We start from the raw sequence: 14,245 nt of genomic DNA, 5'->3' as shown, positions 1-14,245 counted from the left end.
TACATAAATCTTCGTCCGACAAAATAACAAAAATAATATTGAAAGAACAATGTAATGTTCCCGGTTGATCTTAATCTCTTTTTATTTCTGACTGATGCGAGAATTGGAAACCTTCCTCTTTCCCCATTTCTCCTATAATTTCTCCATCTCGTGTGCTTTTTCCCTGAGTCATTCGTTTCCTCACTATACATATACATATGTGCACATGTATGTATTAAATTTTTGTATAATATGCAAAAATATACAAAATAACCAAAATCATAGTACCAGTTTAACATTTAGTAGATGAATTAAATTCCTACGTAGGTAACACTCTTTTAATTGTAAATATCCGCAATCTAATAATAATATATACGGATCCGTGCATATGTATACAAGGTCCCTTTCGTACTATACGAATCGTACATGGTCTCAGTAGCACAGCAGGGGCTTCATGGTAAGGTTTTGACAAGGAAGCAACGATCTCTTTGCTGCTACCGAGAATAACCGAGTTCCTTAGGTACTGCGGAGTGTTTATATCGTCGATTCGGGCCGCGGAGGTGTTCTGCGCTTCATCAACCGAAGAGTTTACAAAGCGGTACCGATTCACCTCCTCGTGTTTAACACCTTCTACCGGGAAAGCATGTGCCTCTTTGTTCTCCAAAAAAAGTATCTACTTCTGCCTTTACTTTTTTCATTTTGTTGTTTTTTATTTACACATTGAGTTTCTAGAATATTTTCATTTCATTGCGCTCTGCGATGACCTAGTATGTAGATGTTACAGAACGACAATAAACTCGAAGCTCAATACTGACAGACTGATCGATGATTATTTATTGGAATGAACGTCGAGTGGTGCTATATTATCATAGAGATATGAAGATAGAAGCACACAAGTCGTATGTATGTAAATGAATACAATATGGGGATAGAAAGAGAATGCTCCATAGAAGCCCCTTCTACCCTTGTCTGATTAGGCATGCACACTGCCGCCGCTTGTTGATCAGTGCTACACTTACATATTTATGATATGAATGTGCATGCGTTACTAGACAAGGACACAAAAGATCTCTAACAGCGTAACAGAATAACATAATCCATTGCATGCTATGATTGGTATACGGATGATATCACTCACATATTCGTATCATCGCTCACAGAATGAGGATAATTAGCCATAAAAAAATAAGTCCAGTACCTAGAATAAATTTCATCATTCAACCTAACCTTCACAGTTCTACAAATTGGTTTGGATTTTTAAAAATATTTGATACTGGTTATTCAATTTCTTAATATCATTCAATTTAGGAAACATCCAATATTTTTAGTATAATTTAGTGTTTTCATTTAGATATCAATGTGGAATTCATCCATTAATTGACTTCCTCTTATGCGTGGTTCGATTGATCGAGGACAACAGATTTACAATATACAAAGTCGACAATGTTATCGATGAAGCTAAATACCGTATCGTTGTCAGATAAAAGTGCTGTAAATATTTAGTCTTGATTAATCGCTGCGCATCTACTTGTTTATTTGATACTCAGAAAAATAATCTGCTGTGGAATGGTACTGAATGACAAACATGTCAAGGATGATTAAAGATCATTTATTATAAACCAATGAAAATTAATATACTGTACGCAATTCTCTCAAACTATACTTGCATGATTTTCTCCTAGAAAGGAAGGACAGATGTTGTATGGATGTAGGGGAATCTTCTTTCCTTTCAATAGATGTATCAGCTAGACGCTCAAATTAAGAAGCTGAACGTGGATCAAGTACCGGCGCCAGAAAATCCAAGAAATTTGAAACCGTCGCCGAGGAACAATGCTTTCTCAGCATGTAACTAAGGAAAACATATCTTTCAGACAAGTCAAGACCTCAACACAAGAGCCAGGAGAAGATCTATTTGACTGAGATTGAGAGCTCTTCCTCTATTTACAAGCTAGACTTGGGATTGTTTCCGTTTAATTCTTACTACTTAATATTTACATATTTACTATTATATAATTTTAAAACATATAAAATGTAAAAGTGGGGTGGGGAGAGAGAGAAAGAATACCCGAGAGCTTAAGTTACTAGATACCCTATTTATTACTAGTGACTTTTTACTTTTTATACATTGTTAACGATAATCTATACAAAAGTTTACAAGCATCTTAAATCAATCGACTTGCTTAGATCTAACGAAAGAATGATATCACTTAAATTCTTTAACTGATAAAAACTGTATGTAATTTTGATTTTCGATGAAATATCTGATATCCAAACTTGATATTATGTATGTAAGGTCACCGATTGATTTCGTGAATTGATTTTTCCTTCAATGAAGAATAAGATGTTAAAGGTTAACGTAGAATAAAATGTGAAAGGATAATGAGGTTGACGTAAATTATTATCGACTAAGAAATAAGATACTCCTATTTACAGGCAGACCTATACTCGCAGACGCGTATTTACAAACAATCGCTTGTATTTTACAACAGACTTATCGACGCTTTCTGCGTTCAAATAAAAGTAATGCCCTATTTTTTATTGAGATTTAGCAAGTTCTACTCGTAACAGAAATTTCAGAAATCATCAAAAGTGTGAATCTGTTAAAAAAGTCTTTTAGAAAGAGAAAAGGAAAAGTAAAGAGACTAAAAGAACGATTTCAATTTTTCACCCGCTTATATACACTCATACACATACACAATACTTAGCGTAATTTTTACACTAACCTTATCTCGCAGCTATGTGAATAAATTAATCTTATTTTATACCGCAACATTTCGTCGATGATGTAAAATGAAAGAGTAACAAATATTTTTCTTCTTATTATTTATGTTCCACGAAATACTTGATAGCTGTCTAGGAAAAGTTGAGAATAATCGAAGGTTCCTGGCTAGCCACCAACATTGATCTAACTTTCAATTTGTTCGGTTTCTCGATAATGACGGAAGAACAGAAGCCATAAAGTGTCAGAAATAGATAGATCGGGAATCGATGATTTTATTGCATCTGGTTGGTAGGCGATTCCTGTTTCAATTCGAGGGCCCACATATGCTGCGGCCAACCAGTTCGGCCTTTGCTTTTCGATGATTCCTCAGACCCGAGGCCTGATGCCTGGTGTAAATACGACTCGTTCTGCAATGAAAAATTGAATACATACAAAATACGTCTATTATAAAATATTTATATTCTCTAGATTTAAATATTATTTATATTTTTTATCGTCGCATATACATATTTATGTTTTTATACCTCATATTTTTTATTTAAACTTTAATATATACAGAATATAAATATTTTATAACTATGTTTTATATCGTTGTCTATTATTACATTTAATATTTATTACTTTACAATTGTAATCTTTGCTTACATTTATATTTTTATGTAAATTCTAGTTACCTAAAGTTTGAAATTTATATGGTAGATATGACAGATCAATTGAAGGTTGAAACAAAGAAAGTTCTCTTTGGGTGGCGAGGAATTACAGAAAACAGGAGAAACCACGAAACTACAGGGTGGTCCAATAGTCATTTTCGAAATTTAAGTTACGGAACAATCTAAACTATAATATATAGTCGAAGAACCTTTGATACCTGGTGATCTAACCGCAATCCAGCTTATTCACCACTTCACAAAAATTCTTTTCTTCTCGTTCGTTAAATTTTTAGTCGATTCTGTTGAATTTTAAACGTACCAATCACTTGTTTGTCTAACTGAACATTTTACGTGTGACATATTACAATTCTGTATTGCCAATTCCATTTATCATTAATTAATTAAAAGAATCACTATTAGAATGATATTTGAAATATACAGGAATATAAAATTCGTATGGAATCATACTGGAAGCATTCTGAGCGGAATAAATTTTAATCTCCAACATCCCTGACTAGGATGTTTGACATCTCTAACAGGAATGGTTACTAAACATCCATTTAATCAAAAGAATACTCAGTTCTGTGTACAGCTAAAATTTGTCAAGATTATACTAAATTTCTCATTTTCAAATAAACAGAACAAGTTACATGCATGAAAATTTATTTGTTGTCTGGCATCGATAAACTTATTTTGTCACAATACGGAAGACAAGTATGTTATATGCTGAATCGAGAACATTCGTTTCGATGGCACGTGAACACGATGAGATTTTTCTCCTCTGTCTTTCTTCATCTAAAAGTTTTAGTATGACAAGTTTAAGGTCGAGTTCTCAGGCGTCGACGAATGACGTCCAATTAAAGAGAACGATGTTTATTCGAAGGCAACGCTTACGAAAGTGTTCCAGGAGATTTAAAGGAAAGTAGACGAAGGGCATAAATTCGTAGTTGAAGTGCATACCGCCGATTTTCGCTGTAGAAGTACGCTCGAGGACTCTTTCAGAGTATTTTCAAGTTTAGACATCAGGATATAATTATTTCCTTGATTTTGAAGTTTTCCAAAAGAGATTTAAATTATTGATGATGTGTATTTATTTATCGCTTTCTACAATCTGAGATGTTTAGGTCATAGAACGAGACCTATTTATTATTACAGGATGAAAAAATATTTATATTTCCATACTTCAAATGTAGAAACGGATATTAACAGAAATATCTATGAGCATTTACAGAGCAACATTTTCAACAAAATGGTTACGCTTTCTTATTAACAAATATGTAAATAAGTATGTCGCAGAGATAAACAAATGGATAGTAGACGAAATAGTCTATTGATTATAACATAATAAACCAATATTTTCTCACGTTATTATATCTCACGTTATTATATCGAATATGAAACACGTGAATATAAGCTGTCTCGACTTGTCTGAATCTGCCTATATGGGATATCAAATTCGCTGCTACTTGATAGTACAGTAACTTGCTAAAAAAATAGTCTATCATGCAATATGATACATTCTACGTATGATAATATTTATATTGGAAATTTGTCTTCCGCTATATTGCGTTAAGACAAGTTTCAGCATGTCTAGAGCACATTACTATGTCTAAACAATACTCCTTTACGACAATCAATCAAAATACAAAAACTTCGCAATAAAAATAAAACTGACCTTCATTTTCATGATCGAAGCTTCCAAGTGTGAGTTTTCTAGAGACTCTGACGTTTTGCTAGTAGTACAGTTAATTTTATCAGAATTTGGTTGACACGATTGAACGTATTTTCACCCGGAAGTTTCGATTCTATTAAAGAGGCAGCTACGATATTTATATAAATTATATTTGTTGGGAGAGGAAAAAAGATATAACCTTCACATTCAAAAGTGCAGAAGTTCATTATTACAAATAATAGCTGACAGTGAATTTATAGCATGAATGTATATAATTTGATTTTTGTTGGTTTACTCAAACTGCTAGAAAGTAGAGCTGCTTCCTTATTGTAGCCTTTTAAATTCTAATTGCACCGTGAAAGCTGGAAATTTCTAAAAACTAACCTGATTTGCCTGAGCCGTCTTGTTCCTTCTGCCATTAGACAAAATTTCAGCGCGAAAGGTCTGCGGCTCTTCTCCTTCGTCGCTTTCCAATACCGCCATCAGGTATCCAATATACGAAGCTGCCAACCTCAATGTCTTAATCTTCGACAGTTTCGTATCCGCCGGCACATTGGGTATACAGTCACGAAGATCGGCAAACGCATTGTTAATACTTTGCGTGCGTCTTCTTTCTTTCTTATTCGCTGTATTTCTTCTTTTAGGCCTAACGACAACTCCGCCGTCTCTAGTTCCTTGCCTGAGATGTTGTTGAAGCGATCCATCAACTTGATTCATCGAGGAAACTGTCGAATAATCGCCGTCTCTTCTGTGATTTTGTTGTTGATGATGATGGTGATGATGTAGGTGATGATGAGAAATATCTTGTTGAGGTGGGTAAGGCAAATTGGGATAGTGTTGGCTGATAGAAGGGTGTGGATATTGTTGCAGGGATGAGTAGCTTGGTTCTTGGACGCCGATCTCTTCGATCAGGGGAGGCGTCGAGGCGGTGGGACTTCCGGCGCCAGAACTACCCCCAGAGATCCCGGAATCCGCGCCCCAGTACGTCGATTGGCTATCCGCGTCGGGCACGTTCAGCGGTCCTACAAAAGAGAAATGGAGAATTTTATATATCGAATGGCGAAGTGTGCAACAGTTTTTACGTGTTTAAAAATTACTTTGTTTTTACTATATTTTGTTTTAGATTTTAATTATTATCTCGTTTAAGGAATATCGTTTTATTATTATGCTATAATTGCGAATGCGTCTAGTGGATTTATACAATTTTTTTGTGGCGCTTTTTGTTTCTGCGATTTCTTTTTCTTATTCATTTATTTATCGTGTTATTTTGCTATTATATCAATTATCTTTTGCAACGCCTGTGTTATTCATTAATCTATTCTTTGAAAGTTTCGTAAGATGATATAATATAAATGTGAATAATGAAATAGTTATTGAATGTTAATATGAAAATACTTTCTTAGACTTTAAAGATCTTCCTTGTTATACTATTTTCTTTCTAATAATTAAAACTTCTGAGTTATCAATCCTCTCATAATCTGAAGATTACTTAATATTCTACAAGCAAAATTCTCCATGTTCCACTAAAAAAAATTGAACGATTCGAAATTTTGGAAATTTCCTCTATCTATATTTAGAAGTCATCTCTATTTTCGAAGCAAACACATGCATGCAAGTGGTATTCGAAACTATTTCATTTTGCGTAATGAAATTTGTTTTCTACATTCTTTCAGTTTTAAAAGTACTCTTTAGTCTTTTTGTAGGCAAATCGCATAGCGATGCTATAATATTCTGATAAGATTCTCTTTATGATTCCCAGATAATAAACCATATCAACTAACATATTAATAAAAGCTACAAGTAGATAAAAAAAATGAATATCTATAGAATAGAACTTACCATATGGTAATTGCGTGACATAATTGTAGGGTTGATGCCATTGCGGATAATAATCCGGCTGCGCCTCGTAACCCCCGAGCATCATTGTAACTTCTTTTCCTTCACTTGCTTTCCTCGCACTGTCACAATAACTTCACCAATAAAAATCTCACTTGCGATAAGCGAATCAATCGCGTACAAAGTGAAGTCTGATTTTTTTAAATCTTTTTAACCCTGATTTAATTCTTCCATCAATCGCAATTCTTCTGCAACGGATCGTTCTTGAAATCGACTCCGAACGATTTTCTGAAAACCTCGAAATATTCGTTCGTTGAGAACTTCAATTACACAAAATTTCCAACCCCAATTATCTAAACCAAAATGTCCAAAAGCCAAAAAAGATTATCTCTTGTAATTTCTCTTCCTTAACAACCCGAAACGATTGAGAAATCGGTTAGAATATTTCTTATCCGAAGGAAGGCATGAGGGATGCGACGAATGATGCCGCGTTTCACTGGTCACGAGGTCACTGCGTTTCCGGATGCGGTCCAAGTGCCACTGAGAAAAGAACGCCGAATTCGGAGGTCGCCTCGAGTGGCTGGGTTATTCCGTTTGGTACTCGAGCACGTCGCTGGTGGGTGTACACGCAGACTCCAGAGGGAGAGAGTTGAAGCTTGTGGAGAGGAATCAAAGGGCGGAGCTCGAGCTGGTTTACGCCCATGCAACGCATATCGTTCGATTCAATTAAGAAATTGAACTGAACGGGGAATCAGCCAACACCGGAGTGCATGATTTATATAAATAGTGAACGCAGAGGATCCGATATATACCATGGATCTGAGATATATTGGACACGCTATAGTAATTTTCCTTTTCTTTGTTTTTCCCTGAGTGGATGGTGGTGGTGGTGGAATTTAAAATATAATAAAATATAATTAAATATAATAATAAAATATTTTTGAATTGGTGATTTTTGTTAGAACTTGCTAGAAGATACTTAATAATTGTTAATGATTTTTTCTTCAAATGAATTTAACATTCAGTTCTATTTGTTTATCCCCCTTTCTCTGGTCATGCCATTTCATTTTCTTCTTTCCCATGCAATAAGTAAGTTTCATCTATTCGCAATGCATTGTGGTTTTCTATTATATGTATTATACAGGTTTTATAATATTTATATAAATGTGGATACTGCTTATGTGATAACTTAACTTTCGTTACGATTAGAGTTTCGATCAATTATGACTGCTTCTGTGTCACATTGCTAAATTCAAGAACAAGAGGATCGTGGAACTATTCGTGAACATGCCTTAAATCTATAATTAAACGTCAAAGAAAATTGGGTGCATCCGTCTTCAATAAATACACTTCCACGAATTTCATCCAAGAGCGTCCTATTTTAAAATTCGTTGGCGCACTTTTAATCCGCAGTGTCGGAGCAATACCAGGGTGGGGGATGCTCAAGTGGCTTTCGATAAAGGGTTGTCGTAATTAGCGGCAAAAAGGACTGAAAATAGTAGTGGTCAGCGCACGATCCTCCTCCACAGCTTGGAGCTACTTTAAGTGGCTTTATCTGTCTTTTTCCCAGGGCCGATGCTTCTCCGGATGGCAAAAAGCCCCCTCTGTCAGTGTGCGTTACCGTCAACGCGTCGTCGCTCCACTTTTTTACCGATTCTTGCTCGCGCGACTCAATGTCGAATAAATTAACATACTTATCTATAGTTTGAAGCTACGCCCAATGTTATCTGAGGGATTAAAAGTGGATTTAACTTTATTTCCAGGGCAATGTCTCGATTGATTCGATGGAAGAAAATAAGAGAAGGGTCTTTGACATTTATCTATCTTATTTGTTATTGAGATTCTGATTTATCTTTTTATTCACAATATTATCCTTCATACTTACTTTCTGTGCAGTGAACTAATCATTCTTCTATATTATACATCATCAAACTTCCTTTTTTTCCTTTTCGATTTCTGGCGAAGGCTATATTACATGTTCTGATGATAGATTTCACACGTCTGACAGTTGACTAGTTCAAAGTGAAGTTTACGACGATAAAGATGATTTAAAGGCAATTTTCTGAGAACCAGGTCTTTTTCGGTCACCCTTCATTCCCTGGTCAAAAGGAGAATCTTCGGTCGGTGTTTCTTGAAATGCGACACCGTTCGAATTTTTATTAACCCAGATCAGGGATTGCGTCCCCTTGACAACGAGCTACTGTGAATGTCGGCTTGGAACGAACAAAAAGGGTTTGTTTATTATTTCAACAGCCAAGAGTAACCTTCCCTTCGGCTACCACTCGTTCATTACCAATCAAAGTCTCCGTTGTCTTCATCCTTTCCCTTTGTTGTATAGGATACGTATATTAATATTTAGTCTCCCATTAATTAAATCGAAACAATTTGTAATTAATGAAATAAAAATGTCTATTTCTTCTACGCCTCGTAGAACCATTACTTTCTTCTAAATCCGTTTCAAAATTCATGTTTCCCTAAAAATACAACTCATTAGTATTTTTTATAACACATTACTATCTTAGATATTTATAATTTGAGATATTTTCATTTATCTTTCAATTTTAAGAAATTTGAATAAAAATTGTACGTTTCACAAATTTATTTTTGTTCATTACGATATACAGCATATTTTGATTTTAATATGAACACGGTATGAATGAACTGTGTATTAGAAGGGTCGCTTGTAATATTCGGTACTTTCCTTAAAAAAAAAAGACCATAAAGAAAAAGGAAGGGATATCTTTGGTATGCTTACCGATGGCCCGTTCACGGTTTAAAGGGCTACCGGATTTTCATGAATGAACCCAGCGAGCGGACGTAGCAAGAGGAAAAGGCAACCGGTTTTAAGGATCGTCTACCAGTTTATGATATACAGAGGACACGTGTACGCGATCCCAGTGTTTATGTTTTCAATTTGTGACACCGGAACGGATCCGAAATCTGGCATGATTGTGGATCTCTTTAAACAAGTCATCCTGGCCTAACGATCGTAACTAATTTGTATTCTTTCTTGACCCTCCACCCTTCAGTAGAAGATTTCTCATTTTCTTGGAATTTCTTTCTGTAAAGTTGGTGAAAGTATGTTAAAGATATAATTTCGTCATAATTGTGCAAGATAATTTTGTATATTATTTTTTGTTGTAATATTGCGTTTTTGCAGGTTTTGTGTCAATTATTTTGTGAAATTTTTAAGGAAAAATTTGCAAGATGTAAACTGAACTATCTAATGTTTGAAAGTATGCAAATTCAAAAGCGGAAAATCGAAAATTTAAAAATATGAAAGCAGTAATTATGAAGTTTAAAATTTTGAAAGCGGAAATTTGGAAGTTTAATTTTGAAAATTTTTGAAATGTGATAATTCGAAAACTGAATAAATCTATTTTAAAACTATAGCCACTCCATAAACTGAAATCCAGACTATACAGGAAGCTAAAATGCTGATTGATTTCAATATTCCAACCTTTAGCCTCTTTCTTTATTTCTGTATTTATCACATATTTTGCGAGTTTTTCCTAGAATACTAATTTAAAACATGTATATAGATTAATGGAATACATTCGGCAGTACACAATAGGAGATACAGCAGATACATTAAAAAGTCTGCATAAATCAGACTGAATTAATAAACACGTTGCAGTCTACAAGAATTAACCAAAACGAAGTTACTGAATAATTTTTTCCTATACATTTCACAGAACAATAAAATTCCTCTGCTCTTTTAAAAATGATTTTACCTATATAACTTCTCGATTGAATACAATAATTTCGTGATATAATGATAAGGTAATTAGAATAAGACGCTACATTGTCTGCTATTTCTCATATTAACATCAATTAATCAACGCTTCAATTATCTTGCAATATTCATAAAAAACCGAAATTTTCATACGTATCCGCATAAGTAATACTTAATTACTCAATTACTCAATCAATCAGGATCTATTACCAAGTTTTATTTTCGGTTTTCCGTGGCTGATCCGTAACGCTCGATAGTTTGTCTGTCTTCGTCCTTCCTATAGGAGCTCCATTAATACTCGGTAACGCAATAAACTATATTTAGGGGGCGGCATGGCGTACACGTAGTATGATTTGATATCTCCTGAAACGCCACATGGCCCCTCTGAATTTCTCTCTTCCTCTCCGCAACTGCTGTCTTAACCTTATTCTTTCTCGCTTCCTTTTTTCATCTTCCCTTTCATTCTACCTCTTTCTGTTCGATCTTTCATTTCTTTCCTTTTCTTTCCGTTGGTAGAAGCTCACCATTTATATAGCCGTGTAAGTCGTGCTCCTCTCTGAAAGATTAACTTTTAATGACCATCGATCTCTTTATAAATCTCTCTAAAATTTCTTGCCACTTTTTTGCGGATTGGTCGAAGTTCCTTTTGAGGCGATGATTAGGTTAGGTGAATAAAGATTGGCAAAGTGACATAAGTATATAAATTAAGTGGATGGAACTAGTTTCATTTGTTTACAATTGAGGTTAGGACACTCTCCCTTTTTTTCTTTTTTTTAAATAAAAGCTTGTCATATTGAATATGTCATAGTGAATTTTGTGAATTAATCAAAGATTATTCTTAAGAAGCAATGACGAATCGAGAATTGATGATTGTTTTGGAAAGTTGCACGGGAAGTGCGATCGTCAGGGGAAAAATGAAGAAAGATGGGAAGAGGAACCACGTGTCATCGCGAGAAAAATAAATAAATTTCTGTTGCTGCGTTACCGACAGAGCGCAGAACACCGTGGTTCAACTCTTTGTTTACGTCTGCTGGCGTTTTCCGAAAAAATAGCCTACTTAACGACGGAAATAATAATTAGTAGACCGGGCCGTTCCAGAAACTCGAAGCCACGAGACTGGCACGCGTTTCGCGCGGAAAAAATTGTCCCCTAAATGGGTCACTTCATTATGTCAACATCAGAGTGACGAAATTTTAATGAAATTAGGAAATTATCGTTACTGTTATTGAACAATTACAAGATTAAGCATGTATACTTTGGTTGTTATTGTATTATGTATATTTATCAGACTCTGTTTAAAAATGAATCGATTAGATATTCGTTCATCATTGTCCTGAAATATTAACGTTCGCAGAATGCAATAAAATGCAACAAAACCATACATGGTTTTTCTCATATGTTTACCTCACTCTCAATTTCAAAGATCCAAAACCAGCCACCGTTATCCTAAGCTAACTAACCATGATACTTCTAATCAACATTCTACCTCTCAATTCTCGTTATCGCCGGAAGTCACTTAAACCTTGATACATATATCTATTTAAGTAATAATCGCGACAGCTCCACTCGTGAAGGGTAAAAGAAAAAAAAATTGAAGGAGCGTGCGTCGCATGGTTGAGAAGAAGAAGTGGGGACCAGCAGCTTCCAACCACGGAGTGGAAGGGTCTCGTATCAGTCCCGTGGGTGCGTGGTCGTCCAATTCGGTGTCTGCTACTCGACACAGGGGTGTAAAAGTGGCGAGGGGACACACGCACCGCACCGAAACGACGCGCCGTCGGCTTTTGCGTTGCTGGAACGCAATCCAGAACACCTTCTTCTAATCACCCTCTAATCGCTCCTACCTATATTTGTGGGAAACCGCACCACACACCATTTACATAGGCGCCACCTTGTGATTTGTGAATATACTTGAGTTGTCCCTTCCGATAAGTCATTCCTTTTTTATTGTATTTTTTCTTGGTTTTCGATTCTATGGTCTTGAAAAGAGGTGGGATGGTTTTATTTGAAGATTATAGGGAAAGATATTGTCTTGAGTGTTGTTCCCTTCCAAATCTGAGGAGAACATACATTAGGATGATTAACACACTTTATATGTAAATTTTATAACTAGACTGCGAATGTTTATGTAAATTTACATGCCAGAATATGCCAGAGGAAATTAAACTCGAATGAAAGTTTCACCCCATAAATTGTTTTATGTATTTTTGTACATTATGTGCATCCTTTGTGTTTTTCAGTTTTAAATATTTCATAAATGCATGAACATTCGTAGTTTATGGTTGATCCGCAGATCTGGTTGATTAATGACTTAGTACGTGTGTATCTAGTATAGATTGTCTTATCTTCTATTCCTTGATTAAATTAATATATACTCGTATTTTGCGGTTCCATTACCATACTTGTATTACTTGTATTACTTCCAAGAATAGAAAAGAGTTGATTTGAAGAAATTGTCCCGGAAAAGTGTGGGTCTAAGGAAAGGCGTGGTAATCGGCCGCCTAGCATCAAAGAGAAGAAATTAGTCGTGTTCAGAAGTGGTCGGTCGATCGCGCGGCATTTCCCTTTGACAACATCTCGGGGTCTGTCAAGAAGTTTCTGCGACCAGACTGGCAGCCAGCCACTCGACCAATCACTTTCTCCCCTATCCCCTAGAAGAAGAACCAAAAATAAAAAAATAATATAAGGAAAAAACGAACATAGTAAGCGTTTGGGAAGAATTCCGGAAAAGAACAGAGCTGCGAATAGATATATTTTAATAGTCAATTTGGAAATTAAAAAATTTAAAGTTTTATAAAATTAAAAAATTTGGACACTTGGATGGAGCTTAGAGAATATTTTTTAAGAATTCAAAAATTGATTTGGAAATTTACAAATTTAGAATTTAGATACATTTTTAACTATGTATCACATGGAATTGATAATTAATGTTGGTATTTGAGGCAATAATACTCATAACAATATATGTACCTAATTAGAAATTATGTGCTGTTGATAACTGTAACTAATTATTTAAGCATGGATACCATGTCTGGCAACAATCGAGTATAAAACCAGATGCCTTCTGTTATCACTAATAATTTATTTCAGTTTTTCTCTCCAACTTTTCCGAACTTTGTCGTACATGTATGTATAGGTTTACGAGCCTGACTCATTCGATTAACATTCTTCGATAATGTAGCTTTTGATCCGTGCAGCCACTTAATGACTCATACTTGTGTAATACATCGTTTCATTTAAAAGCATTATACATACTTTTGAAGTTTTTCGAAAAAACAATCACGGAATTGTTGGACGATTGATATATTAAAGATTGATGATTGTTTCTAAAAATATTTTTAGTTATGATTAAATGGGGCCATTAAAGCGATAAAGCAATACATCATCTATAATTTCTTTCTTTCTATCAGTTACTTTATTATGTATTATTTTACTTATCTAATGGTTCTTAATAAATTAAAGTGCTTCGTTTTTGCCATTTGATGTTTTATTTTGTTTTGTTAATTTGTTTTAATTAGGTATTAATTGATGCGACATGTTGGAACAGCACGTGTGACTGTAGAGCAAGGAAACAGGTGCCAACTTATATATTTATGCCACAGGTTATCCCTAGGGATAGCTACCGTTTAGGGTGAATCTCTTTGACGTTAGAG

General features: G+C 34.8%; 1 protein-coding gene and 1 long non-coding RNA gene across 2 annotated transcripts; both read right to left on the bottom strand.

The window, feature by feature from the left end:
* Window positions 1–2,052: 2,052 nt before the first annotated feature.
* Hand (heart- and neural crest derivatives-expressed protein) lies at window positions 2,053–9,071 on the bottom strand. The gene is made up of 4 exons (XM_069131396.1): window positions 8,745–9,071; window positions 6,863–8,586; window positions 5,408–6,045; window positions 2,053–3,108 (listed from the first exon to the last, which is right to left on the bottom strand). The coding sequence occupies exons 2-4, from the start codon at window positions 6,945–6,947 to the stop codon at window positions 2,974–2,976; spliced, it is 858 nt and encodes a 285-aa protein (XP_068987497.1). The 5' UTR covers window positions 6,948–8,586; window positions 8,745–9,071; the 3' UTR covers window positions 2,053–2,973.
* Window positions 9,072–9,157: 86 nt separating this feature from the next.
* LOC138189332 (uncharacterized) lies at window positions 9,158–11,127 on the bottom strand. The gene is made up of 3 exons (XR_011176028.1): window positions 10,806–11,127; window positions 9,615–9,920; window positions 9,158–9,333 (listed from the first exon to the last, which is right to left on the bottom strand). It is a non-coding gene; the product is annotated as an uncharacterized LOC138189332 (long non-coding RNA).
* Between the last annotated feature and the right edge of the window lie 3,118 nt (window positions 11,128–14,245).

The sequence above is a fragment of the Bombus flavifrons genome, chromosome 2 (assembly GCF_040668555.2).
Source record: "Bombus flavifrons isolate JBK064 chromosome 2, iyBomFlav1_principal, whole genome shotgun sequence".
Lineage (NCBI taxonomy): Eukaryota > Metazoa > Arthropoda > Insecta > Hymenoptera > Apidae > Bombus > Bombus flavifrons.
The sequence above is the reverse complement of the archived record's forward strand: the minus strand, read 5'-3'. Positions and strand labels throughout refer to the sequence as shown.